This window comes from Filicampus tigris, chromosome 17 (genome assembly GCF_054856515.1).
Source record: "Filicampus tigris isolate MCC_2025a chromosome 17, RoL_Ftig_1.0, whole genome shotgun sequence".
NCBI lineage: Eukaryota > Metazoa > Chordata > Actinopteri > Syngnathiformes > Syngnathidae > Filicampus > Filicampus tigris.
The window spans coordinates 15,710,193-15,732,142 of record NC_141233.1 but is presented as its reverse complement, the minus strand read 5'-3'; the positions used below and the strand labels follow the sequence as shown (position 1 = coordinate 15,732,142).

The 21,950-nt window shown below is 49.5% G+C and overlaps 4 protein-coding genes across 8 annotated transcripts; 3 read left to right on the top strand and 1 right to left on the bottom strand.

The window, feature by feature from the left end:
* The first annotated feature begins 158 nt into the window (after positions 1-158).
* Positions 159-6,999, top strand: arr3a (arrestin 3a, retinal (X-arrestin)). Its single transcript, XM_086057348.1, has 16 exons — positions 159-270; positions 1,808-1,839; positions 2,348-2,439; positions 2,673-2,717; positions 2,936-3,126; positions 3,208-3,267; positions 3,515-3,591; positions 3,675-3,810; positions 4,171-4,255; positions 4,329-4,401; positions 4,487-4,624; positions 5,354-5,437; positions 5,625-5,648; positions 5,719-5,768; positions 6,329-6,351; positions 6,813-6,999. Exons 2-15 carry the CDS (start codon positions 1,832-1,834, stop codon positions 6,331-6,333), a joined length of 1,068 nt encoding a protein of 355 aa, XP_085913474.1. The 5' UTR covers positions 159-270; positions 1,808-1,831; the 3' UTR covers positions 6,334-6,351; positions 6,813-6,999.
* A 136-nt stretch (positions 7,000-7,135) lies between these two features.
* ubtd2 (ubiquitin domain containing 2) lies at positions 7,136-10,415 on the top strand. 2 transcript variants are annotated; one of them, XM_086057356.1, is made up of 3 exons: positions 7,136-7,818; positions 8,993-9,229; positions 9,651-10,415. In XM_086057356.1, the coding sequence occupies exons 1-3, from the start codon at positions 7,749-7,751 to the stop codon at positions 10,103-10,105; spliced, it is 762 nt and encodes a 253-aa protein (XP_085913482.1). In that variant the 5' UTR covers positions 7,136-7,748; the 3' UTR covers positions 10,106-10,415. The 2 variants fall into 2 exon arrangements, with proteins under 2 accessions (XP_085913482.1, XP_085913481.1); XM_086057355.1 differs by having other exon boundaries at positions 7,136-7,944.
* il12bb (interleukin 12B, b) lies at positions 10,006-16,851 on the top strand. Of its 2 annotated transcripts, none has more exons than XM_086057351.1 (9): positions 10,006-10,139; positions 13,502-13,639; positions 13,716-13,814; positions 13,885-14,067; positions 14,557-14,662; positions 15,260-15,429; positions 15,580-15,740; positions 16,431-16,549; positions 16,668-16,851. In XM_086057351.1, exons 2-9 carry the CDS (start codon positions 13,537-13,539, stop codon positions 16,759-16,761), a joined length of 1,035 nt encoding a protein of 344 aa, XP_085913477.1. In that variant the 5' UTR covers positions 10,006-10,139; positions 13,502-13,536; the 3' UTR covers positions 16,762-16,851. The 2 variants fall into 2 exon arrangements, with proteins under 2 accessions (XP_085913477.1, XP_085913476.1); XM_086057350.1 differs by lacking the exon at positions 10,006-10,139 and adding an exon at positions 13,071-13,214.
* Position 16,852: 1 nt separating this feature from the next.
* On the bottom strand, positions 16,853-21,231 carry ublcp1 (ubiquitin-like domain containing CTD phosphatase 1). Of its 3 annotated transcripts, none has more exons than XM_086057352.1 (11): positions 21,055-21,231; positions 20,717-20,900; positions 20,519-20,610; positions 20,066-20,151; positions 19,666-19,781; positions 19,430-19,528; positions 19,320-19,357; positions 19,067-19,165; positions 18,519-18,635; positions 17,758-17,885; positions 16,853-17,328 (listed from the first exon to the last, which is right to left on the bottom strand). In XM_086057352.1, exons 2-11 carry the CDS (start codon positions 20,868-20,870, stop codon positions 17,301-17,303), a joined length of 957 nt encoding a protein of 318 aa, XP_085913478.1. In that variant the 5' UTR covers positions 20,871-20,900; positions 21,055-21,231; the 3' UTR covers positions 16,853-17,300. The 3 variants fall into 3 exon arrangements, with proteins under 3 accessions (XP_085913478.1, XP_085913480.1, XP_085913479.1); XM_086057354.1 differs by having other exon boundaries at positions 21,060-21,229; XM_086057353.1 differs by having other exon boundaries at positions 20,717-21,229.
* Positions 21,232-21,950: the final 719 nt, after the last annotated feature.

The window sequence follows — 21,950 nt, the reverse complement described above, 5'->3', positions numbered from 1 at the left end:
ACTTGATGGCAGAAGCAAACGAAACGGGCAGGTTGACAGTTAACGCGGATGAAGTTCCAAATGGTTGCGGAATGGATGACTTCCAATTCTTTTGTGCTCCAAAAGCGCTTGATTGTTTGATTGGATTTCGTACTCGCTAAGCCACAGCCCTGCGCAAGCCCCGCCCCCCCCGGTGCCCAGCTGCTATAAAAGGGCCCTGGGCTCCTTTTGCGGGCTACACACACCTGCTGGCGCTCACCCTCGCCATCGATCGTCCGTCGGCCAGCACAGGTACTTGCACACGCGCCACAGCGTCCGGCGACACTGCGCGCGGCCGCTTTGACGTCACGTGAGAACGATGACGAGGAAGAGGCGGGGGAGGGGGAGGAGGATTGTAGTGCTCACTTGTGTCCTGACGTATAAGCAGCGAGTGGATTCATGTTGTCATGAACTGGGAAGTGTTCTTGGTCAACATGGGACGTCTCCACCTTTCCGCGTTGGCCTTTCCAATAAAATACATGAATAAGACTTTCTTTTGGGGGAAGGGGGAAGGCAGCCCCCATTTTTTTGTGGAAAATGCTTCATGGTGGTATATCCCTTCTCACTTATTCAAGAATTTTTGGAGTTGGAAAAAAAAAAATCTTTCCAATACAAGTAGAATGTTTGCTATTTACATTTTGTTTAAAATGTTATCATAATTATTTATGAATGTATTTTGAATTGTTTTGTGCGGGGTGAACCTCCATTTTTTTTGTGGAAAACACTTAAGCGGGAATCTGCTCACGTTTTTTGATCGGGGGGTGAAAAACTACCGATGTTGTTTATTGTTTTGTGTTGATGGGTGCCGATCGTGGCAAATTTTGTCGTTTGACAGTTCGCAAGTGTGCTGAGTGTTCCTAATATTTGGACCGCCGGAAATCCGTCCGATACGAATATCCGGCTGTGTTTTTGTCAATTGGACCTCATGAGATGGTTCAAAGTAAATATTGATCCACTTGATCAATATGTATGAAATGTAACGTATCATACAATTTCTTAATAAACCCTTGTTTGTTTGATCTTGCCTAATGTTTACAAATAACTTGAAATAAGTTGCGTGCATATACAAAATGCAGACCAGTGTCAATGTTTGTAAAAATGTTCCTCTCGTTTTGTTGAAACTCATTTTGATGTGCAATCATAGAAATTGAGAATGTAGAGGTGATGATTCATGGACAACTAATGGATTTTTCAAATTAATCGATGATAATGCAAATGGTCAAATTCTAAACAGGCAACTAATCCAAAAGGGTCCTGATTCATTTATATAGGTCAAACTCACACCTTTAATATGAATTAAAGAAAAACAACAACCTTTGGAGAATATTCAGATTTTCTGAGTAGTACATATACACACTGGTGTACATTCACGTTTTCACACAACGTTTCCACCATATTCTCATTGATTGACGTGGACCTGTAGAGAGGGATGGACGGACACAGATCGATGGATCAAATCAAGATGCTAGTAGTTGTTGTTTGCGACTTTCCCCCTTGCGGGGCTCATCCAAGGACGGACTTATGTGATTTTTCTCTGCTTGATCCGTGTGAGGCTGCGGAGAGGCGGCGATGGTCCTTACGGAGCTTGTTGGCTGGGGAATTAGCCTTCCATTAATTCCCAAAAGATCCAGTTAGCGCTCCGGGAATAGCGACGGCGTCCTCATCATCAATCACGCCGCTCTAATCCGGCGATTAACCTTGGCCGATCCCCCCCCCCCCAGACGGATGCAATCTTCACTAACAATCCAATTCAGCCACATTTAAGATGCGCTTTCCTTGTCTTCCTCAGATCGCTTCCAGAACGCTTGCAGACATGGCAAAGTAAGTTCCGAGTGCAAACACACACAAGACAACACTGAGAGAAGATTTTTTTAAAAAGAAAGCGTAGTTTTTGAAAAATAGTCAACTTTGTCCTCCAAAAGAAGCCAATTTTATGTGAAAGCTTTTGGGAGAAAGCACATCAACATTTGAGTTGGGAACCATTTTGCAACTCGTTAGAGAGCAAACGTCTTCTGGAGAGGCGAGTGGGCTCCATTTGGACAAGCTTGGTTCGACTTGGCTTGGGGGGGTTTTCTCCGACGTTAGCTTGTTAGCAAAACACAAGCGTACTCATTCAAGAAGGCTGCGTCGGCAACGATCTTCATTTTTGTCCGTCATTAAAAAGCCAAAGCAAAAGCTCAAACGCTGGCCCAGATGCTCACCCGAGGTCGCCGCTCCACGCCGTGGCGTGATTGGCCGGCCATTAGGCGATCGCTAGTCCAATCCCCCCTGGAAGCGCTAGCTCTTTCCCTCCCTCGTCCACTCACACTTGTTTGGTTGCCTTGTGCAGAGTTTTCAAGAAGACGAGCAAAAATGGCGGTCTCACGCTCTACCTGGGCAAGCGAGACTACGTGGACCACGTCAGCAATGTGGAAAAGCTCGGTGAGTGCGCGCGTGCGCCCACAGGTGTCAAATCCTGCTGCCAAAAGTCACAAGCCCGCCCACAGTTTGGCTTTCGCCACAGGTGGGCGCTCAGAGCTCGTTTTACTGCCGGTTGAGTCGAAGCCGCACTGTGGCAGGCTTTTGACTTTTTGGGAGCAGGATTTGACACCTGTGCTCGTGTGTGTATGTGTGTGTGTGTTCTGTGACCGTGACTTTCCAAAAATGTCTTGTAGATGGCGTTGTCAAGTTGGACCCGACAAACTTTGGAGGCAGAAAAGGTGAAGACTGGGTCATGTGATGTGCTCTCCTCCACATGCTAACATGTTAGCATTCTTACACGCCAGCGTTTCGAGACTCTAACATGCTATCATTCCAATGCGCTATCATGCTAACATCGTAGTACGCTAACTCGACCAAATTAATACACTAACATGCTGATATTCAAATACGGCAAAGTTGCCATGCTAACACGCTACCACCCACGGCCGGCCGCCAGTGTTTGTGCAGCTGGCGTGCGCCTTCCGCTACGGTAGCGACGACCTGGACGTGATGGGCTTGTGCTTCCGCAAGGACATCTGGATCCAGCACGTTCAGATCTACCCGGACGACCACAAGCCGGCGCTCAGTGACATGCACGACACGCTCCTCAAGAAGGCCGGCGACGACGCCCACCCCTTCACCTTCGAAGTACTGCCGCCGCACGACAAACGCTCATTCTGCTAATGCTACGTGCTAACGGCAAATATTGACGTGTGTGCGTGTGTGCAGATTCCCAACAACCTGCCGTGTTCCGTTTCGCTGCAACCGGGCCCAGACGACAAGGGGAAGGTGGGCTATAATACGGTCGCAGCTCCTTTCAGCTCATCAGTACGGCACTATGTTAACTTGTTCTACGCGGACGATGAAGAATATATGACTGCCAGTAGAGTCTGGCCGCATGTTGCGTTCAAACTGTCGCTTGAAGATATCAAGCAGCGCCACATAGATGCTAGTTAGCGTTAGCATTACGCTAGTAATGACTTTCTTTTGACGGTACAGCCGTTGTTCACCGTGTGTGCGCGGTTGCGTGTTTCAGGCTTGCGGCGTCGACTTTGAGGTGAAGACTTTCCTGGCCAACGAAAAGTGCAACCCGGACGAGAATATCGAGAAGAAGTGAGTTGGATGCGCGCTTGTTTTTTTGTTTTTTTTCCGCACGTTCGCCGTCTTCGCCGTGACACGGCGCATGTCGCCCGCAGGGACACGGCGCGCCTCATCGTCCGCAAAATCCAGTACGCGCCGTCTCAAGTGGGCGCCGGCCCCAAGGCGGAAATCTGCAAGAGCTTCATGATGTCGGACAAGCCCGTGCACCTGGAGGTCTCCCTGGAGAAAGACGTACGTATGATACGTAAATCTTCTGCTTTCACTTTGGAAAACGTTGCTCAACATTTTTTGCCGATTTGCCGATGGACGCTTCCAACCAAACCGGTAACTGAGTCGTCGCCAATTTGAATGTTTGTGCGTTTTCGTTTTGAAATCGTGTTTGAAGAAAGGGACAGAAATGAAAAAGGGTTTCTTTAAATGCGATTCACCGAAACATTTCTAAACGGATAATAATCGTTAGTGTGGGCCTCGTTTGAACAGTGGCACTGCGCGTCAATATTGTGAAGGAAAATGAAAAAAAAAAAAAATGAAGGAATATGGGGGAAAAAAAAAAAAAAAAGATTCAATGTTGCTGCTGTGGGTGCGCTGCAGCTCTACTTCCACGGCGAGGCCATCCCCATCAAGTTCAAGATCAACAACGAGAGCAACAAAACCGTCAAGAAGATTCAGGTGACAGGTGGGTGCGCCGCGCCGCGCCGCCTCATCCCGGCTCACTCGGGGTTACTCAAGGTCATTCCTCCTCCCCGCAGTCGACCAAACCACCGACATCGTCCTCTACTCGGCCGACAAGTACACCAAGTGCGTCTTCTCCAAGGAGTTTGGGTAAGTTGTGTTGCCGCGGCGCGGCGTGCCGCTTGTCAGGTGGCCGCACCTGACCTGCGCTCTGATTTTTTTGTTTGGCGGGCAGCGACACAGTAGAGGCGGGCGGCACGTTGGAGAACACGCTGAGCATTGTACCGCTGCTGTCTGACAACAAGGAGAAGCGAGGCCTGGCGCTGGACGGGCGCCTCAAGGACGAGGACACCAACTTGGCATCCACCACCATGTAAGGCAAAGTGCAAGGAAAAAAAGAAAAAAGAAGAAGCAAGTGCAAGAGGCCAAAAATAAGAACAGACCGTGAAATTTCAATCACATTTTTCTCCTATTGCACAACCAGTCTCGATGGATCTTTGTCGTCTACGGCCGTCGTGGCGGCGAATGAGCTCATCGTCCGTTTCCATGGCAACTCCTCAAATAGTTTGCTAGTTATGACAACTCAGTGACTATAAAATTATTATAAAAAACAAAAGAAAATGATTAATGAAAAAATACCCAGCACTTGGAGAATTTGCCAATGATTTTTTTTTTTTTTGCTTGCAGGCGAAAGCCGTGACAAAGACGATGTTGCTTTGCTGCCATCTTGTGGCAGCAATCTGACAGCTTTGTTCTGGCTGGTTTTCAAGCGGAGCAAAACGGTTAAAGCGGAAGTCAACCCAAAGATATATTTTTTTCAAGAATATGTTCCCAGCAGGCCCACTAGTTGAAAAACATTCTCATTAATTTTGCGTTTGTGGAATAAGTGTTAAACCACTCGTTTTTAGCCATCTGTGGGGGCGGCCATTTTGTTTTCTGTCGACTGAAAAGGACATCACAACTGCTCACAACGACCAATCGCGGCTGACCTGATTTCTCAATCGGAGCCGTGATTGAGAATTCTTGAAAAAAAAAAAAAGTTCGGGTTGACTTCGGCTTCAAGTTGAGCTTTGGCTGCAACGTTTGCATGGAATGTTTCCAGGTTGCGTCAGGGTGTGGAGAAGGAGGTGCTGGGAATTCTGGTGTCCTACAAGATCAAAGTCAACCTGATGGTGGCCGGAGGAGGGTGAGTGCTCGCACGCTCACTCGCCGGGCGCCAGCGCGAATCCCGCCCTTAGCCGTTTGCCTGCTTGTGCTATGCCTCAAAGATTCGGGACAGATGAACGTTCTTTGCGTTCCTTGGAATTGCCAAGGCAAGCTTGTTAGCCTCCCGCGCTAAGGTGTAGCCTGACCTCTGTGTTGTGTTCCCGCAGCCTGCTGGGAGGACTCACTTCCAGGTGAGCGCGCCTCACTTCCTGCCGCGCGGCCGACCGCCTTGTCTTAACTTTGATTTGCTTTCCTTGGCAGCGACGTCTCAGCCGAGGTGCCGCTGATGCTCATGCACTCCAAACCGGAAGGTGACGTCTCGCGTGCGCAAATGATCTGTCCGCGCGCAGCCAAACACCCCCGCAACAAAAATGAGCCCGCCCCCGAAGTGAAACTGTCCAAAGTAGACCCAAGACGACATGAGGGCCACGCCGCAGCGAGCGTTTGGGACGACGCCAGAGCGACGCCACCAAGTTGAACGCACCCGAGGCCTACGATGCCCAGTTTGGACTCGCAGCGGTTTTCCGCATTGATGGCGATGTGTTGACCTCTCACATTTTTGTCAACGTTCAGGGATGAAGCCAATGCGGCAAAAATAACAATTGCCATACATTTTTTTTTTTTTTTTTTTTTTTTGCCTTTGCCCACTTTGGACATTTCCACTGCGGGGTGTACTCACTTTTGTTGCGAGTGCTTTACAAATTCATGGCTGTGCTGACTTAATGTTAGACCAACTGAACACTTGTAGCAAAGTTGTTTTCGTCAGTGTTGTCCCATGACTAAATATTTGCAAAAAATATGAGTGGGGGGGGAGTGCAGAGTTTTGTGTGCGTCTTCACTCATGCTGCTTTTGCTCTCTCCTCGTCTTCAGAATAAAGGCCGCACGTCGTCCGCGTAAGTATGTGGACTGGATGTGTGTGTGTGTGTGTGTAGTCCTCAAACACATGACCCAGTGTCACCGCGGCAACAAGGACGCTGACGCGTTATCTCGTGACAGCGTCACACCAGTTGCAAGTTGTAATGCCGCTTGGGCCACTAGGGGCGAGATGGCTTGCTCGCAGGCGGCAGCGTTTCATGTTGCCGCGTGACGTGACGCATTTGCTAGATGGCCGCTTTCAATGTTGCCGCGTGATTGGCGTAGGTGACGCATTCCAGTCGCGTTGTCACGTGAGCTCGCAATCGGTGGACTTTCACCCAGCAGTGTCCGTTGAGGCGGCGGTTGCCGTTCTCATGGCGTCATGTTTACTGTGCGTTGAAATATCCTTTGACTTGACGTGAATAGTGTAGTGGACGTGTTTTAATCGTGTCACGTGACATGGCATGATTCATGTATGTTGAAATATTGTCGTGTGCAGAGATAACCTCGGCCTGCAGGCGGACAACGGGACGGACACGCAGACGGGGAAGTGATGCCGCGCAAAAGGAAAACCTCTTGGACGCACACGTACAACAACACGGTCGCGCAAGCGTGACTCATGATTATTTTTGTCCTTTCGCCGCGTGCTTCTGTCTGGTCTCCAATTAAACCACATTTCAAACGTGTGACTTTGTATTTGTTGGCTTCTCTCAAAAGCACAACGAGGTCGTGTCCGTGATTTGCAATCGTATGAATTGACATGACACGTGTGCGTATATGGTTAGGGAAGGCGTGAGGGAGGGGAGAAGGAAAGGAGGCAAATGCAATGATGCACGGTCGCACATGAGGAGGCGAGGGCGCACAGGAGGAGATGCAGGAGCTGCAGAAGGAAATGAGGGGAAACGAGGGAATGATGGGAGTAAACACAAAAGGAGTAAGGGAAGGAGATGAGGTAGCAGGGAAAGAGGTGAGGTACTGCTACTAGGGAAAAAGCAAGAGACACGGAACACAAGAAAGGAGCAAAGGAAGGAAGTGAGGAAGAAGGAAAGGAGCCTAAGAGGCCGTACAAGGTAGCACATGAAGACGCAAGGTATCAGGGAAGGAGGCGAGCCAGTACAGGAGATGCAGGAGCTATGGAAGGAAGTGAGGGAAATGGTAAGGAGGCTAAAAAGCAAGGACATTTTGGGAGCAAGAACCAAAGGATGTGGTGGGGCAGGGAAGGAGGCGTGGTGGTTAGGAAAAACGAGAAGGAGCCGTAGGAACTAGGGAAGGACGCGAGGGACAAGGAAAGGAGGTTACCGCAAGGATGCAAGGTCGCACTTGAGGAGCCAGGGAAGGGAGCCGGGGGGACGGCACGCGACGCGACGCAGCGCCGCGGCGGGGAGGAGGCGCAGGCGGCGAGCTACCCGGGCCGCCGAGCCGAACCGAACCATCCATGGGTGGCTGTGTGGGGAGCCAGCACGACTCCTCAGGCAGCTTGAACGACAACTCGGACGGAACCGGAGGTAACTTCCTTCCTTCCTTCCTTCCTTCCTTCCTTCCTTCCTGGCGCCTAGCGGGGGTCGCTTCTGCACCGAGCGGAGGGTTCGAGTGGGCTCTCCTCCAGGCGGGCTCGGCTGGCTCCTTCTCGGGTGAGGCCGCAGAGGAGCTCCGGACTGAACATTAACGAAGGTCGCGTCGCATCGCGTGGCGTGGCGCGGCGTGGCGTCTGGTCGGTCTTTGTTCACAGAGCATGTGAGGCTGGTTAGCATGCTAGTTAGCATGCTAAGTAGGCTACACGCTACGTGTTTTATTTGATTGTCGCTCGTTTTCAAGCGTCGGCGAGCTCCCGAGTGTTTACATATGTTTAGGTCGTTAGATGTCAATGTGACGAACGTGGCCGCCGAATTTCAAACTTGCATATCATGGTGAAGATGAGGCGCAAAAGTGCTGCCAAGTAACTCAGTACAAATACATGGCTACTGTTTTCAAGTAGATTCTTCAGGTGTTTGTAGTTTGCTTGACGACGTTTTTCTCACCCCCTGCATTTGAAAAGGCACATCTGTACTTTCGACTCCTCAGGTTGGTCAAGTCGGCTCGTGTCTTTTTTTTTTTTTCCACAATATTTACTTTATTGACACTTCATTACTCTAATGCAATAGTGTAGTCTTGTGTAGTCAATCTTCATCCTGGTATGAAACCAACATTTCAAACTTTGGTCCTGGTTTGAAACCTAAATTTGAAACCCCAACAGTTGTTTGGAACTGGAACACTATCTTAAAATCCCAATTGATACCCTAACCTCGATTTAAAACCTGAATTTGAAACCCTAACCCAGGTCTGATACGTTACATTAAAATCTAACAGTCGTTTGCCAAACGGGAAAAGTTTTTTCAAGAGTTTTAGCCTGTGACAGGATAAACTGTGACGTGTAGCGTATTTCTAATTCGAATTGCACCCACTCTTCATAGTTTTTTGTTGTGTGTGTGTGTGTGTTTTTTTGGTGTTGTTTTTCTTTTATCGATCCTTCATTGTCGGTTTGTGCGTATATCGTTTGAAGAGCTTCTACGTTTGTTGGGAGAATATACGCACACATTCAAGTACGAAGATATCGGCGACTCACACGTCTGTGCGTCTTTCGTTTAGCCAGCAGACTGGTGGGGTCGCTAATCAACAAATGTTGGTCTTTGTTGTGGCCAGTGGCTCTGGGGCGGAACCAGCCGCTCAAGCGCGAGCGTCCCAAATGGAAAAGCGACTACCCCATGACGGAGGGCCAGCTGCGCAGCAAGCGCGACGAATTCTGGGACACGGCGCCGGCGTTCGAGGGCCGCAAGGAGATCTGGGACGCGCTGAGGGCGGCTGCCGGCGCCTTCGAGAGCCAAGACCACCAGCTGGCCCAGGCCATCCTGGACGGCGCCAGCATCACACTGCCGCACGGTCAGTTACGCTCACCAGCAAAAATCTCCTTTTAGAGAACTTCCTATTTTATGTTATGTCGGTCCTTTCTCTCCCTTTTTCTTTTTGGTTTGTTTTTTCCGTTACTTACTTGGTTGTTGAAAACTGTAAATAGAAAAAAAAAAAAATTTAAAATACCCACCCCAAAAAATGTTTTAAATCTAGACTTTTATTGATTGGTTTATTTTTTGTCCAGTGTTAAATAAAAACAAAAGGACAAAGTCTTGCAAACCAGTCAAATGTTCACCTCGTAGTTCGTATCATTTTTTTTGTAAGCGTTGAGGGACCAACATTTTTTTAAAATTATTATTAATTGGCTGATTAATCTGCAAAGTATTGGAATTGGCCTCAAAAATTCTAATGGGTTGAGCCTTAGCTATTTTCTACATGTTTCTCATTTTAGGCGCGCTAAGCGAATGCTACGACGAGTTGGGCAACCGCTACCAGCTGCCCGTCTACTGCCTGGCGCCGCCCGTCAACATGATCGAGGAACGCTCCGACGAGCCCGACACCTCCGACCAGGACTCGGGCGGCGCTGACGCGTCGGCGGACGATGACGGCGAGCGGCAGCTGCGTCTGCGGCTCTCCACGGGCCGCGACCTGCGCCTGCGCGTGCGCACGGCCGACACGGTGGGCGCCATGAAGCGGCGCCTCCACGCCCAGGAAGGCGTGCCGGCCGCAGCCCAGCGCTGGTTCTTCTCGGGACGCCCGCTCACCGATAGGCTGCGATTGGAGCAGATCAACATCTCGCGGGATTACGTGGTGCAGGTCATCATCAGCCAGCCGCTGCCGGACGCCACCCCGCCGCGCACCCCCGCTCGGGAAACCCGGCGCCAGCCCACCCCCGTGGACGCGTAAAAAGGTGGCGTGGTTTTGGATGTTCTGCTGGCCGGTAAGGAACGTAACACCTTGCTTGTCGCTATGGAAACCGCAACTGCAAGAAAGACCAATTTGCGTCGTTGTTGCCGTGACAAGATGGCGGCTAGCGTGCGGGCTAGCTCCTCATGCTAACATTGATGGACAAAACGCTGGATGAAAGGCTTTTATTGTGACTTGACTGCACAACGGTGTGAGAGAGTAGCGCACGCACGCAAAGCATCAAGTTGATGACTCAACATATTTTCATTGAGAAGCCGCCTTTTTTAAATTAAAACCACATTTCTTTGTACTCCTCTACAACTCGTTCTTTCTTCCTTTCTCAGAGCCAAATCTCCTCTGCGTTGCCTTGACACGCGAGTTGACTTCGAACACGCTCGCAGCTCCAAAAACTCGAATCTCAACTCGTCCTGCCCACTGAAGCAAACAAAAACTTTCCACTTATCCGTTGGGAACCCCCCCAAAACAAGCAAAACTATGACAACAAGAGAAATGAGACTCGTCAATCAATATTCTACTGACTTGTACAAATAGAATGCAATGAAATGAAAAGAATGGACGCCTTTTTCGGCGTCAATTGAGTGGCACTAGTGCTGCTTCTTGTGGTGTGCAAGCCTTGGCCACTTGGGGGCAGTATAATGCAGCCACTGGCCAAGAAGCGTAATCACAACCGACTCAGTGAACTGCAGGACTATTTGTTCAGGATTTTTTGCAGCCTTCCATGATACGGAAGCACATTGCTGCCACACCAGAAAAAAAAAAGTTCAGTGTCGCGTTATAACGTGATCAATGTGCCATTTTAATTTTTTTGTAGCTCAACCAGCAAGTACTGATAGCAGCTATCAGCATCGTGCCAATATCGGCCTTATTTTGAGGTATTGGGTATTTCGCAAGTCAAAGCAAAACAAAAAAAAAAACAAGCAAAACAAAAAAAAAAACAACACCCACCGGAGGACAGCTCGCATCTGGGAAAAGTCGTAAGCCGGGTCAGTCGTATCTCAAGGCAGCGCTGTCTCTCAATCTGCCCGTTCGAACGCTGTCTGTTCCACTTCTACATCATCCACAACTCATTGCTTACCAAATTAATCCATCGTTATTTTGATCATGGATGAATCCTTTTGAGACCTAAGGGAATTTAAAATTGTCCAAATTTCGCAAGACGAAAGAGCCACTGCTAATGTGGATGCGTTTTGCTCTGATTAACCGGCATTGTCCTAGAGGAAAAAAAAAAAAAAAAAAGGCTTGGATGCCTCCCATATCCAATCTCGGTGTTGGACTGGCTACCGTGTCCGTGATCCAGCTCATCGTCACTTCTTTCGCTCGATCGTTTGAGCGATGTACGTACAAGTGGCAGGTCGTGTGAGGAGATTCCCTGGAGGAAGTCGGGTTTTTTTTTTTTTTCTTCTTCCTGCTCGTGAGGCCCGACTGACCTTCATCGCGGGCCGTCCCGTGCGTTCTTGGCTCCACTTTCTCTTCTCGCAACTTGCCGTGTGCTCTTCTGACAACTTCCTCCTTCTCGCCCACACACACACACACACACACACACACACACACGGGGCAAAAGTACTCACATAAGCAGAAGTCCTAATTTACCTCCTACACTGAAGAACAAGTACAGATTATGAAATGGAGTTCACTGCAGTCATTTTAAACAAAAATCTGTTTTGAGAACTCCCCGCTAGTGGTGGCAAAAATATCATATCACGATTTTTCAAAAATAAAATCACGATCATGATTTTATCGTGATTTTTTTGTGACATCGTTTTTTTTTTTTTTTTAGACTAATTTGCCCATTTTTGACCATATTCCTCATGTACATATAAAACATTTAAAATGTATATAAAACTCTAAAAGAACAAAAAAAAAAAAAAAAAAAGACATTTTAAGCCAGCTGAGCTTTCTGAACAAGTTTGAATTTGAACAGTGGCAATTTTGATCAAAATGTGCAGTGAATGTAAACATAAAAGGGAACATAACGTAAACATAAAAACACAAATGCTATACGCGGGTCTAGTACTTTGAAGAGTCTTTTAAAGCCCTACCGCTAAACAGGTTTGTCGCGTTGCCGTCTGACGTCCGAACCGAGTCCCTGCAAACTTTGCAAGTAACCGCTTTGCGCTTTCTCCTCCGAGGAAAAGCCAAACCAAATCGTCTGTGGATGTGGAGTTTCTTTTGGGGATCGGCTTTGCTTCGTGGTGACTTTCCGCTACAGCTTCCCGCGATACAAACAAACAGGGAGGCGGGGCGTGTCACGTACGGCGTGCTGTGATTGGTTGGTCGGGTATACGCGTCGGCGGCGCAAAGGCTAAACTGTTTGCAATGTGCCCCGTAGACGATCAAACGATCTTTCGGCTTTATGAGATCGTCGACACGTTTAAACCCCTTAACGAGGCAATATCGTCATATCGCCCACCGATAATTGCATTTCGAATCATTTGGCAGAATCACCTCCAGTTAACCGTATAGTCGACAATGTGAGAATCCATTCCTCCTTTCCTTTCAGCCCCGCGGTCACGTCAAGTCGACGCGATAATCGAGCGCTTCCAAAACGAGGCCATCAAGTCACGTGTGAAGACCAAGACCCAAACGAAGAACAAAGAAACAGCAAAGACAAGAAAACGCCGCAAAAAAAAAAAAAAAAAACGTCGCCGGGCGGAGAGCCAAAGAATCAAAGCGTACTTTCGGACCGCTTTCGATCCTTCAGGAGTATTCGATTTCATCGTCGGCGCCTTAGCGTCAGCTCCATGGTCCGACGTTGAAAAGTGCCTCTGTCGTGATTGGGGAGCATTCTATGAGCCTCACGATCAAACATGTGAAAATGGGAATGATTTTCCCGTAGGGAAGCGAACCCCGGGACCGAGCGGCCTCAACGAGTGCTGCTATCGGTGCCTACGCGCATGCCGGCGTGATGTCACGGCTAGGAGGGGGAAGCGAGGCGAGCGGTGGCCAGGTGGGCTGACGTGCGAGCCGCTTCTTCCTCTTGCGCTACTTGGCAAACAAAGCAACTTCTGCACAGCCCGCGCATACAAATACTCTCGCACGCACGCACCGCCCGCAATCGGACCGGGCCAGGCGGCGTCGGATCTTCCAGGTGAGAGCACTTGCATGATTTTTTTTTTTTTTTTTTTCCTGATTTTAAAACCCTACCGCAGGCTTCAAAACCTTAACTCAAGAGGAAGACCCTAACCCTTGCTCGGAACCCTAATAGAGGATCAAAACCGGGCTGGAAACCCGAGCCAAGGCTTGAAACCCAAATCATTGTTTGAAACCCAATCCTGAATTGAAACGTTCACTTGAAACCTTCATTTCATTTTGAATCGAAACCCTAACGCCGGCTTCAAACACTAATGCCGATGCGGTCTTGGTCTCCTTCGTCAGCTTTTCCCGTCAGTCATCTCGTCCTTGGCATCCCGATGCGGCGCTCGCTCTCGGCGCTGTTGGCGGCGGCGCTTTTCGGCTTTTTCGGCGGCGGCGGCGCCGGTCGCCACGGAGACGCAAAACTTCTGATGGACCACGGTGGGTAGCTCCTCCTTCCCGCGCTGCAGCGTTGATGGCGCACGACTTGAAATTCTGCCGGTGCGTTTGCCTTTAGTGCTGGTTGTGACCGTCCCGCACAAAAGGGCGACATCGCACGTTCCGCTCGCGTGTGGCTCGGACCACCGGGACCAGGCTGTGTTCTGGAAGAGAAACGGTAAGAGAAGACAACAAGAACCTGGTCCATGTGTGGGGTTTGACTAACAAGAACCTGGTCCATGTTTCAGGTGAGGCCATCCAGCCCCCCCTCCTGGGCGAGCGGGTCAGCGTTGCGGTTGAGGAGACTCAAGGAGGAAACTTCAGTTGCCACTTGAGCTCCAGCGGCGCGTACCTGCACCACACCCGGGTCCTGGTCCGGGTGGACCAGGACAAAGGAAGGGCCATCCTGAAGGAGGACGGGCCTGGAGAAGGTAAGCATTCGCGAGCCAAGAGCGAGAAGTGCAACGTTGGCGGGCAACTTTGCACCTTTGCCATGCGAGATGGCGGCCGCCACATCTTTGCTTTTGCGCCACTTTCTGTCTTTCACTCTCAAATCATTTGGGTTAAAAATAACACCATTTTGGGTCAAAAATGGACCGACCACTAATTGGGTCAGTTTGACTCACCTCCTTGCGTTGTTTTGTACAAAACTCTCCAAATTTTGGGGTTGTTTTCTTCAAAACGAGTAGTGGATCGGTCCATTTTTGACCCAAAATTGTGTTATTTTTAACCCAACTGTTTTTAAGAGTGTTGTGCCTTAGCCCTAAACCCAGTCCAAGAACTCGATTTATGCGCCTGTGTGTGTGTGTGTGTGTGTGTTGTGGAACCGTGACCGATTTTCCACCAGCAAATCGCTCGCAGGGGGATTTTGATGGGGTGAATTGCGCTGTGGAGTCAAGTCCGACGTTTGTTGTTTTCAGGTGCCGTCCGCTGCTGGGCTTCCAACTACAACGGAAGCTTCCGCTGCACGTGGAGCCGAACCGAGAGCAGGAGCAAAGCCCAAGTTTTGATGGTTCAAGCGCAGCGGTGAGGAGTGCCGCGCACACACACACACACACACACACGCAATCTGCAGATCACATGTCAAAAGAGAAAAAGAAAAGCAGCCAGTCGTTAGTTCTGCGCCGATGGATTGATAGACAGTCAAATTGTCTTTTTATCATACTATTTTAATGACTTATTTAAAGGAATATGAGATTTTAACCGTTTAAGTTAGTCATGCATTTAATAGCTTTTAGGATTTATCTTTGTTTCTTTATGTGGGTTACAATAACATGCGAAATGATAGACAGGTCATAATGTGTTAATAATTTCACACATAAGTGGCTCCAGAGTATAAGTGGCACCCCTGGCCAAACTATGAAAAAAAACAAAAAACATGCGACTTATAGTCCGGAAAATACGGTTGACACACGGCCTTGACGGCTTAACACACCTCAGACAAAAATCTCCTCATCAAGGGCACTCTCGGAAGACAAAAAGCGAGTCGGCCGTTGGGCGTCCTGGCTCCGGGAAGCAGCAGAACACTTGTCGTGATGCGTGTCGTCGGGCGGCTAGCAAACGGAGTCCCGCTCCGCCGCTCCGCCGCTCCAGGATGACTTGCTGCTCTTTTTGTGTTCTCAGAGGTTCCCGGGCCCTTCCCTGCCAGTGGGAGCCAAACGGCTCGCAAGCCAGCTGCCACGACTCGGCGTGTCCTTACGTCGAAGAGGAGGAGCGCGTGTCGGTCAGCGTCTACGTGGTCAGCGCCTTCAAGCTGGAGGTCTACTCCAAAAGCTTCTACTTCAGGGACACGGGTACGCCTTCGCACCTGTCGCTGCTCGATGTGATTTCATTTCCGCCAACAAGCCACTGGTTGCACGGGGTCACATTTTTCCATCGTCTGCTTGTGGTCCTGCATGCTGACCTCATCTCATTGATTGATTGATTGATTTTCCCCTCCTCAGTGACGCCAGAAGCTGTCCCTGGCGTGCATGCCGTGGGCGGCAAAGAGTTCCACTGGAGCTACCCCGAGTCCTGGCAGAGACCCTGCACCTTCTTTGGTCTTGCCTTCCAGGTCAAGGTGGTCCCCAGCAACCACTCCTGCAACACAGAACACACCATCCTGGTACTTGCACTTCAAACGCTTAACCTGACTTTAATTCTCTCATTTGAAATCCCAATCCCGGGTTTGAAGGCCAAACGTGAAAACCACAAAGCCGGTCTGAAACCCCAAGCCTGACTTTAAAGCGGTCATGTCCAGCCCCGGGGTCCTCCAGGGCCGCTGTCCTGCCTGTTTCCGATGCGTGACTCCCGCGCCACGCCTGATTCAAGCAATCGGCTCATCAGCAAGCTCCAAAGATGGCCGGAAACAAAATCCTGATCTTTTCAATCAGGCGCGATGCGTCAAAAGCAGGCAGGGCAGTGGCCCCCCGAGCACCCGGTTTGGACACCTCTGCTTTAAACCCTAATTTGGAAGCATAGCCCAGGCTTGGAACCCAAATTTGAAACCCTATTCCGAATCACTCCTCCTGACTTTAAAGTCAATTTTACACCCTATCCCTAATTTGCAACCCGACTTTGTAATCCTAAACCTGTTATGAGAACCCGAAGTGGCCTAAATTGAAATTTAAACCCAGATTTAAGACACAAATCGGCATCCGTAATCCATGTTTGAAACCCCACTCTGAATTCCTAACCCCGCCCTTAAATTCTCATTTTATTTGAAACTCTAACCTTGACTTCACACCCTGCTCGGACACCCGACTTCCGTCTTGAAAGCCAAACCTGATTTGATACCCGAACCCTGTCCCCTCAGGTCGCCGAGACGGATGCCAGCAGCTTCCTGGTGGACGTCAGCGTTGCCAACTTTGCCTTCTGCGTGCGCGCCCAAGACAAATACACCCGCGGGCCGTGGAGCCTCTGGAGCCGATGCAGGTTTGCCGTATTGAGATAGTCGCGACCAAATTGTTCCGTTTGGGCGAGAGGCGCGAATACCGGGCGCCAAGCGGTGGAACCCAAAACCCTAACGAATGCAATTGGTCGTTTTCCACAGAGTGAATGGAGAAGACGCGCACTGCGGACCAGCGGCGTCACATGACCACAGCAGAGACACGCGGCCACGCGGGAGTCCCACGAGAGTCACGTGACCGCACGGGCGTCTCAGCAATACTGGCGGGCCACCGGGTTGTATTCTTCATTATTTATAATAAAGACAGAAATGAAAATCAATCACTCGAGTTTTGGGTACAAAAATTGTTTTTATTAATGTCGTATTTACACACGCATGCACCTTCCTGCAGCTGTTTCCATGACAACATGCGCCACATTTTCAAAGGCGTTCACTCTTTGCTGGACTGGCTCGCTTTTGTTGCTACAAGGTGTTGTTTTGGGTTGTGTCGCCGCCGCGTTTTGTCGCGTTAGCGTTTTTGCTGGATGGCGCGCGTCCTTGCGTTGTCGTCGCCGCTCTGCGTGTGTCGTGTTGTTTTTTCGGCGCCGTCTTGTGTTGTATGTTCGTTGCTGCGTTCATGCTGGCGTGCGCGTGTGTGCTCGTGGCGGGAAGCAGCCGGGTGGCGAGTGCGGCGCGCGCGCACAACATTGCGTGTTGCCTGTGTGGAGGGGGCGGAGTTTGGCTGCAGAATTTGTGTTCTTCCAGTGTGTTGTTGTGATGATGATGTCATCATTGTGGTCAGTGTTGCTGCCTCTTGGAGAGGTACCTACACACACAGAAAGACGCACACGTGTGTGTATAAGAGGTACTGTATATGTATGGAAGAAAATGTTATCATTAAAAATGTGAATGTTTTTTAACAACCCTCCCAATAATATTTTTTTTTTTTTTTTCCCATTCAAAAAGAAAAAAAATGACACCAGACAGAAATGCAAGACATTTGATGAAAATGTACAGGGTGACGCAGGAGTGGATTTTAACTCCCAACCCATCCCACTTCCCAAAAGAAAAAAAATCCCGTGCAATATTTTTAAAAAATAAATAAAAAATCCTGTCCCGATGAAAAAGAAACGCGGGTCATAAACGCTAGGGAAAAAAAAACGCTCCGGGAGAATTTCAACCAATGTGCCCTCGTTGTAGTCATCCCCCGTCCGCTCTAATGCCTGTGCGGGAATTTAGCCGGCGTTGGTGTTACCTCTCCCAGTGCTTGTGGTTGAGTGCGGTGAAGTCGTCCAGCGTGGCGATCTCCTTCAAGTACTCGCTCAGCTTCTGGAGCTCGCGGTCCTTCTCGCGGTTCATGTGCGCCTTCATGAACGGCCGGATCTGCGCAGACACACACGCGCGCCCGCGCCTTGAGGATAAGAGTGGTGTTTCCAGATCGCAGTTGAATTCCGTCTGTCATCACGCCCAAAATCGCAAAACATCTCCATTGAAAAGAATTGGAAATGCAATTTGTCCGCGCCAGCCCCTCACGGAACAGAAACAAAGACAAATTGCGCTCCGGCCTCGTTGCACTATACAAATTGTCCAATTTGAGACGGTCAGTAAATATTCTCCGATTTCTGTCGTCCTACACAAAGGCAGACGGATTCTCGACCGAAAGAATGCGTTTGCAAACAACCGCTTTGACGTCGGACAAAAAACGTCAACATTCCCGTCGATTTTCTGACGAATGTTACAAATCAAACCAGCAACTCAATCAATTTCCAATTTATGCGTTGAAATGCAATTTGACATCATGTCCTGTTTTTCAACCAAGGCGTATGTAAATACTCTTGATTCATTGGAAAAAAAAAATCAACAGATGAATCGATTATATAAGTTAAGTGTTGGTTGCGGCCCTAGTCGTAAGTAAAATAAATTTTAAAAATCGTCCAACTGACAGGTCGTCTCGCGAAAAAGTCGGCAGTTAGGTGGGCGGGCGTGACGGAAAGGCGAGCGGGCGGCGGCAGCTACCTTGAGTCCGTTCTGCGGGTTCATCAGGAAGTTGCGTCCGATGTCGTCCAACATGATGGTGTTCTTGCGGCTGTAGAAGCGCTCGTACTTGCCCCAGATCACACCCAGCGGCTTCACCTGCGCCGACGCGTGATGAGCAACACAAACACCGGACACGCCCAACACTTTTTCGGACATTTTGTCGGGGCGCTATTTGATTTTTGTCTGTTTTTTTGGCAGTTAAAAAAAAAAAAAAAAAAAAAAAGCTCAAATTTCTTGCTCAGTTTTTATTGGCTTTTTTTTTTCTTCATCTTGCTGTCCGAGATTTGCCAGATTTGGTTTTTTTTGGGGGTCCATTCATAGCCAATTATAGCCCCCCAAAAAAACTGTCTTGGTCACACTTTGTCCATTGTTTCCAAATTGTCAGTTTTGTATTTTTGTTTGTCCGATTTGTGTACTTTTTCTTAGAGTTTCCAGCTTGTTTCTGTTCCCCCACGATGAGCTGGACTTGACATGTCAGCGGAGGGCGTGCCTAATGAAGTGAGCGCGTATGTGGCCAAACACCTCACCTCGACCACGCCTCTTTTGGGCGTGTGCACGGTGATCATGGCGGCGCTGTCCAGCATGAAGGTGATCTTGTAGTTGGGGTTGTCAGTCACACCCAGCTCCTGATGCGCGCACACACACACACACACACACACACACACACACACACACCATCCTTTGTCCGGCATTGTCACGTTCTTCCATTGTTGTCATGTTTCTGCTCTGATTGGCTGAGAGAAGTCACGTGGCTGTAGCGGCGCAAAAAAATTAACTGACCTTCATTTTGGCGTCGATCCACTTCATGCTGGTGGCGGCTGCAGGGGAACACACACGCAGAATGATGAGGTCGCCTCATCACGGCGACGTGGCAACGAGGTCATACGTACACCAGATGACGATGTCGTAATCTTCGTAGGCTGACGTCAGGAACTCGTGAAGGTACGGCCTCATCAGCTCCTGACCGGTCTCGGCGCACGACTTGTGGTCTAGGCACGCACACAAAAAACAGAAGGACACACAAGCGCATGAACTCAGGTGCGCACACACACAAAGGAACGCAGACATATCGAGTGCACCTGGCAGGAGCGTGGCTAAGGGGTCTCTCGGAGGGGCTGGCACTCACCAAACAAAGTGTAGTCCACGTCCAGGACCAGCAGTCTTTTTCCTTCCCTGGGGGAGTTCATCTCCTCCACCTTGTAGTCTTTGACGCGGCGAGCGATCTTTGCCAGGTTCTCCTCCCTGCAAGCACGTGCCTTTGGCTTCTTATTTGGCTTTTTGCCCACGTGACACTTTGTTACTTTTTACGACCAAACAACCACGACAATGTTAGAACGTTAATCATTCCTTGTTCGTTTGACTGCAGGCTACCAAAGCAGCGGCGAGCTTCTTTCGGTCTACATTTGACGTACGACAGCTAAAATGCTCGCATGTGTCTGGGAAAACATTGGCGCACAATTTTAAGTGTTGAAGGTTTTACGCTGGCCGCCCGGAAGAGCCCGGAACGGTTCATTCGTGAGTCTGACCTGTTCTCCACTTCGATGACCTCCTCTTCGATGTCAAAGTCGTTGACCACGTCGTCATTCTCGGGGGGAGGGGCCAAGACCTCCTCCTGCGTCAGAGAAAAACAAGACAAACCGCCACACAAAGGAGGAGAACTGAGAAAGAGGAGGGGGAGAATAAGATCCGAGAAAAGGAAAAAGGAGGAAAAGGAGAAGGGAGAGAGAGAAGAACAAGAAGGAAAAAGAGGAGTGGAAAGAAAGACGGGGAGAAGATGCAAGGAGGAGAAATGAAAAAAGGAGGGGAAAAAATACAGAAAGAGTTTGCAGGAGGAGGAATAGACAGAGAGGAGAGCGAGACGAAAAGGGAGAAGAACAAAAGGAGGAGAGGGGAAAAAGGACGGCGGAGAAGAAAGAGAGAGCGAGAAGCTGGAGGAGGATGCAGCAGAGGAGAAGAAGCGAGGAGGAGACGCGTCCTACCAGGCCCTCCTCCCGGGTACCCATCATCATGATCTTGGTGTTGGGCTTCAGCTTGAGGGAGCCCAACTTCACTTGGTCCTCTGCCGCCTTTCCTGACGTCACAAGGCCAAGGCGAGAACCCAGCGTGAGCACGGGGAGCGCAATGCCGCGCCGCCCAGTCACTTGCGGTCTACCGCGGGCGCAACGGCGGCAGTTTACCTTTGACCTTGAGGCCGAGCAGCTTCTGCCTCTCGGGCAGCACGCCGGTCAGAGTCTTGATGGACTGCTTGAGGTCCATGACGGTGTCCTCCTCGCACAGGGACGTGATGGCGTACTCGTGGCCCCCCCATTTGATGATCACGGACACGGACATGGCTCACGCACGCGCACACGCAAAAACGCGCTGCGGTAGCACAAGGTGAGACGAGACGCGGCAGGTCGTGTTGATGTTTTTAGCCAAGGCGGCTAACTGGCTAGCCAGCCCGGCGAGCTAAGCAGGCGGCTAACCGTTAACATTAGCCACGCGTGGGCGGGCTTGCGCACGTCCTGGGACTTACCTCACCTGGCGGAGCGAGTTAGCACGTGATGCTAACATGAGACGCGGGACAAACGGCAGGCAGGGAGTCCGCTCGCTTCGTCTGCTTCATTCGACGACGCGAGCGACAAGGGGACGAGGCCAAACAAGACAGAAGCAAAGATCTTCTTCCTGGCGCCGGTAGTGACGTAGCGGCAAAGCCTCGTCGTCATGGCAACTGCAACGCTCTCAGGAAGCCAGCTAGCCGAGGACATTAGCAAAGTTCACTTAGCCTAAATGACAAGCTCCAAATCGCTTCCGAATTTTCAAATAAGTACTGTTAGGGGAAATCTGTACTCAAAAAAGTAGAAAGCACAGTAACTAATAAGAAGAAAAGTATTTATACCTTCGAAGAGTCTCTGGTTCTCATGAGTAACAAATAACAACACGGTGCTTCACCGCAGTTAAGCCCCATCCAGCATTTTATCTACAGTGTATTTATATAGTTAAGTAAAAAAAAACATTAAAAATTTGACTTGGTAGCTATTCTGTTCCAATCCAATCCCCGCGTGCGCGTTTGTGCTACTGACTGTGCCAGTCATTGCCATGTAGCCGCGATTGTAAATTACACTGTTGATCATTTCTAAAAATGTGTATGTGACGAGCCAAAACCCTACAGTCAGTTGTTTGTTTTCATAAATGATACATTATGAATAAATCCACTTGTTGTCCCAATTTGGATGTATTGTCTGGCACTGTATCAGACTGACACTTTTGCACGTGAAACATTTTGCCACTCCCTTGTACTCACTTGTATTAGGCTGAACTCTTACTAAATATTCTTTGGCCACATTCAGTTAAAACTACTTTCATATCGAACGTGCTTGTGCTCTTGTGTTGCTGTTATATTAAAAAAACACCGACCTTATGGAAGTCGTT

Bases quoted from the DNA above. Each gene is read 5' to 3' on its own strand.
- arr3a (XM_086057348.1), top strand. The intron at 3,811-4,170 runs GTACGTATGATA...GGTGCGCTGCAG, and splicing joins AGGTCTCCCTGGAGAAAGAC to CTCTACTTCCACGGCGAGGC. The intron at 4,402-4,486 runs GTAAGTTGTGTT...TTTGGCGGGCAG, and splicing joins GTCTTCTCCAAGGAGTTTGG to CGACACAGTAGAGGCGGGCG.
- ubtd2 (XM_086057355.1), top strand. From the start codon at position 7,749: ATGGGTGGCTGTGTGGGGAGCCAGCACGACTCCTCAGGCAGCTTGAAC. The intron at 7,945-8,992 runs GTGAGGCCGCAG...TGTTGTGGCCAG, and splicing joins CTCGGCTGGCTCCTTCTCGG to TGGCTCTGGGGCGGAACCAG. The intron at 9,230-9,650 runs GTCAGTTACGCT...TTCTCATTTTAG, and splicing joins CAGCATCACACTGCCGCACG to GCGCGCTAAGCGAATGCTAC.
- il12bb (XM_086057351.1), top strand. From the start codon at position 13,537: ATGCGGCGCTCGCTCTCGGCGCTGTTGGCGGCGGCGCTTTTCGGCTTT. The intron at 13,640-13,715 runs GTGGGTAGCTCC...GTTTGCCTTTAG, and splicing joins AAAACTTCTGATGGACCACG to TGCTGGTTGTGACCGTCCCG. The intron at 16,550-16,667 runs GTTTGCCGTATT...CGTTTTCCACAG, and splicing joins AGCCTCTGGAGCCGATGCAG to AGTGAATGGAGAAGACGCGC.
- ublcp1 (XM_086057352.1), bottom strand. From the start codon at position 20,870: ATGTCCGTGTCCGTGATCATCAAATGGGGGGGCCACGAGTACGCCATC. The intron at 20,152-20,518 runs GTAGGACGCGTC...TCTCTGACGCAG, and splicing joins GTACCCGGGAGGAGGGCCTG to GAGGAGGTCTTGGCCCCTCC. The intron at 19,358-19,429 runs GTACGTATGACC...GTTCCCCTGCAG, and splicing joins TTACGACATCGTCATCTGGT to CCGCCACCAGCATGAAGTGG.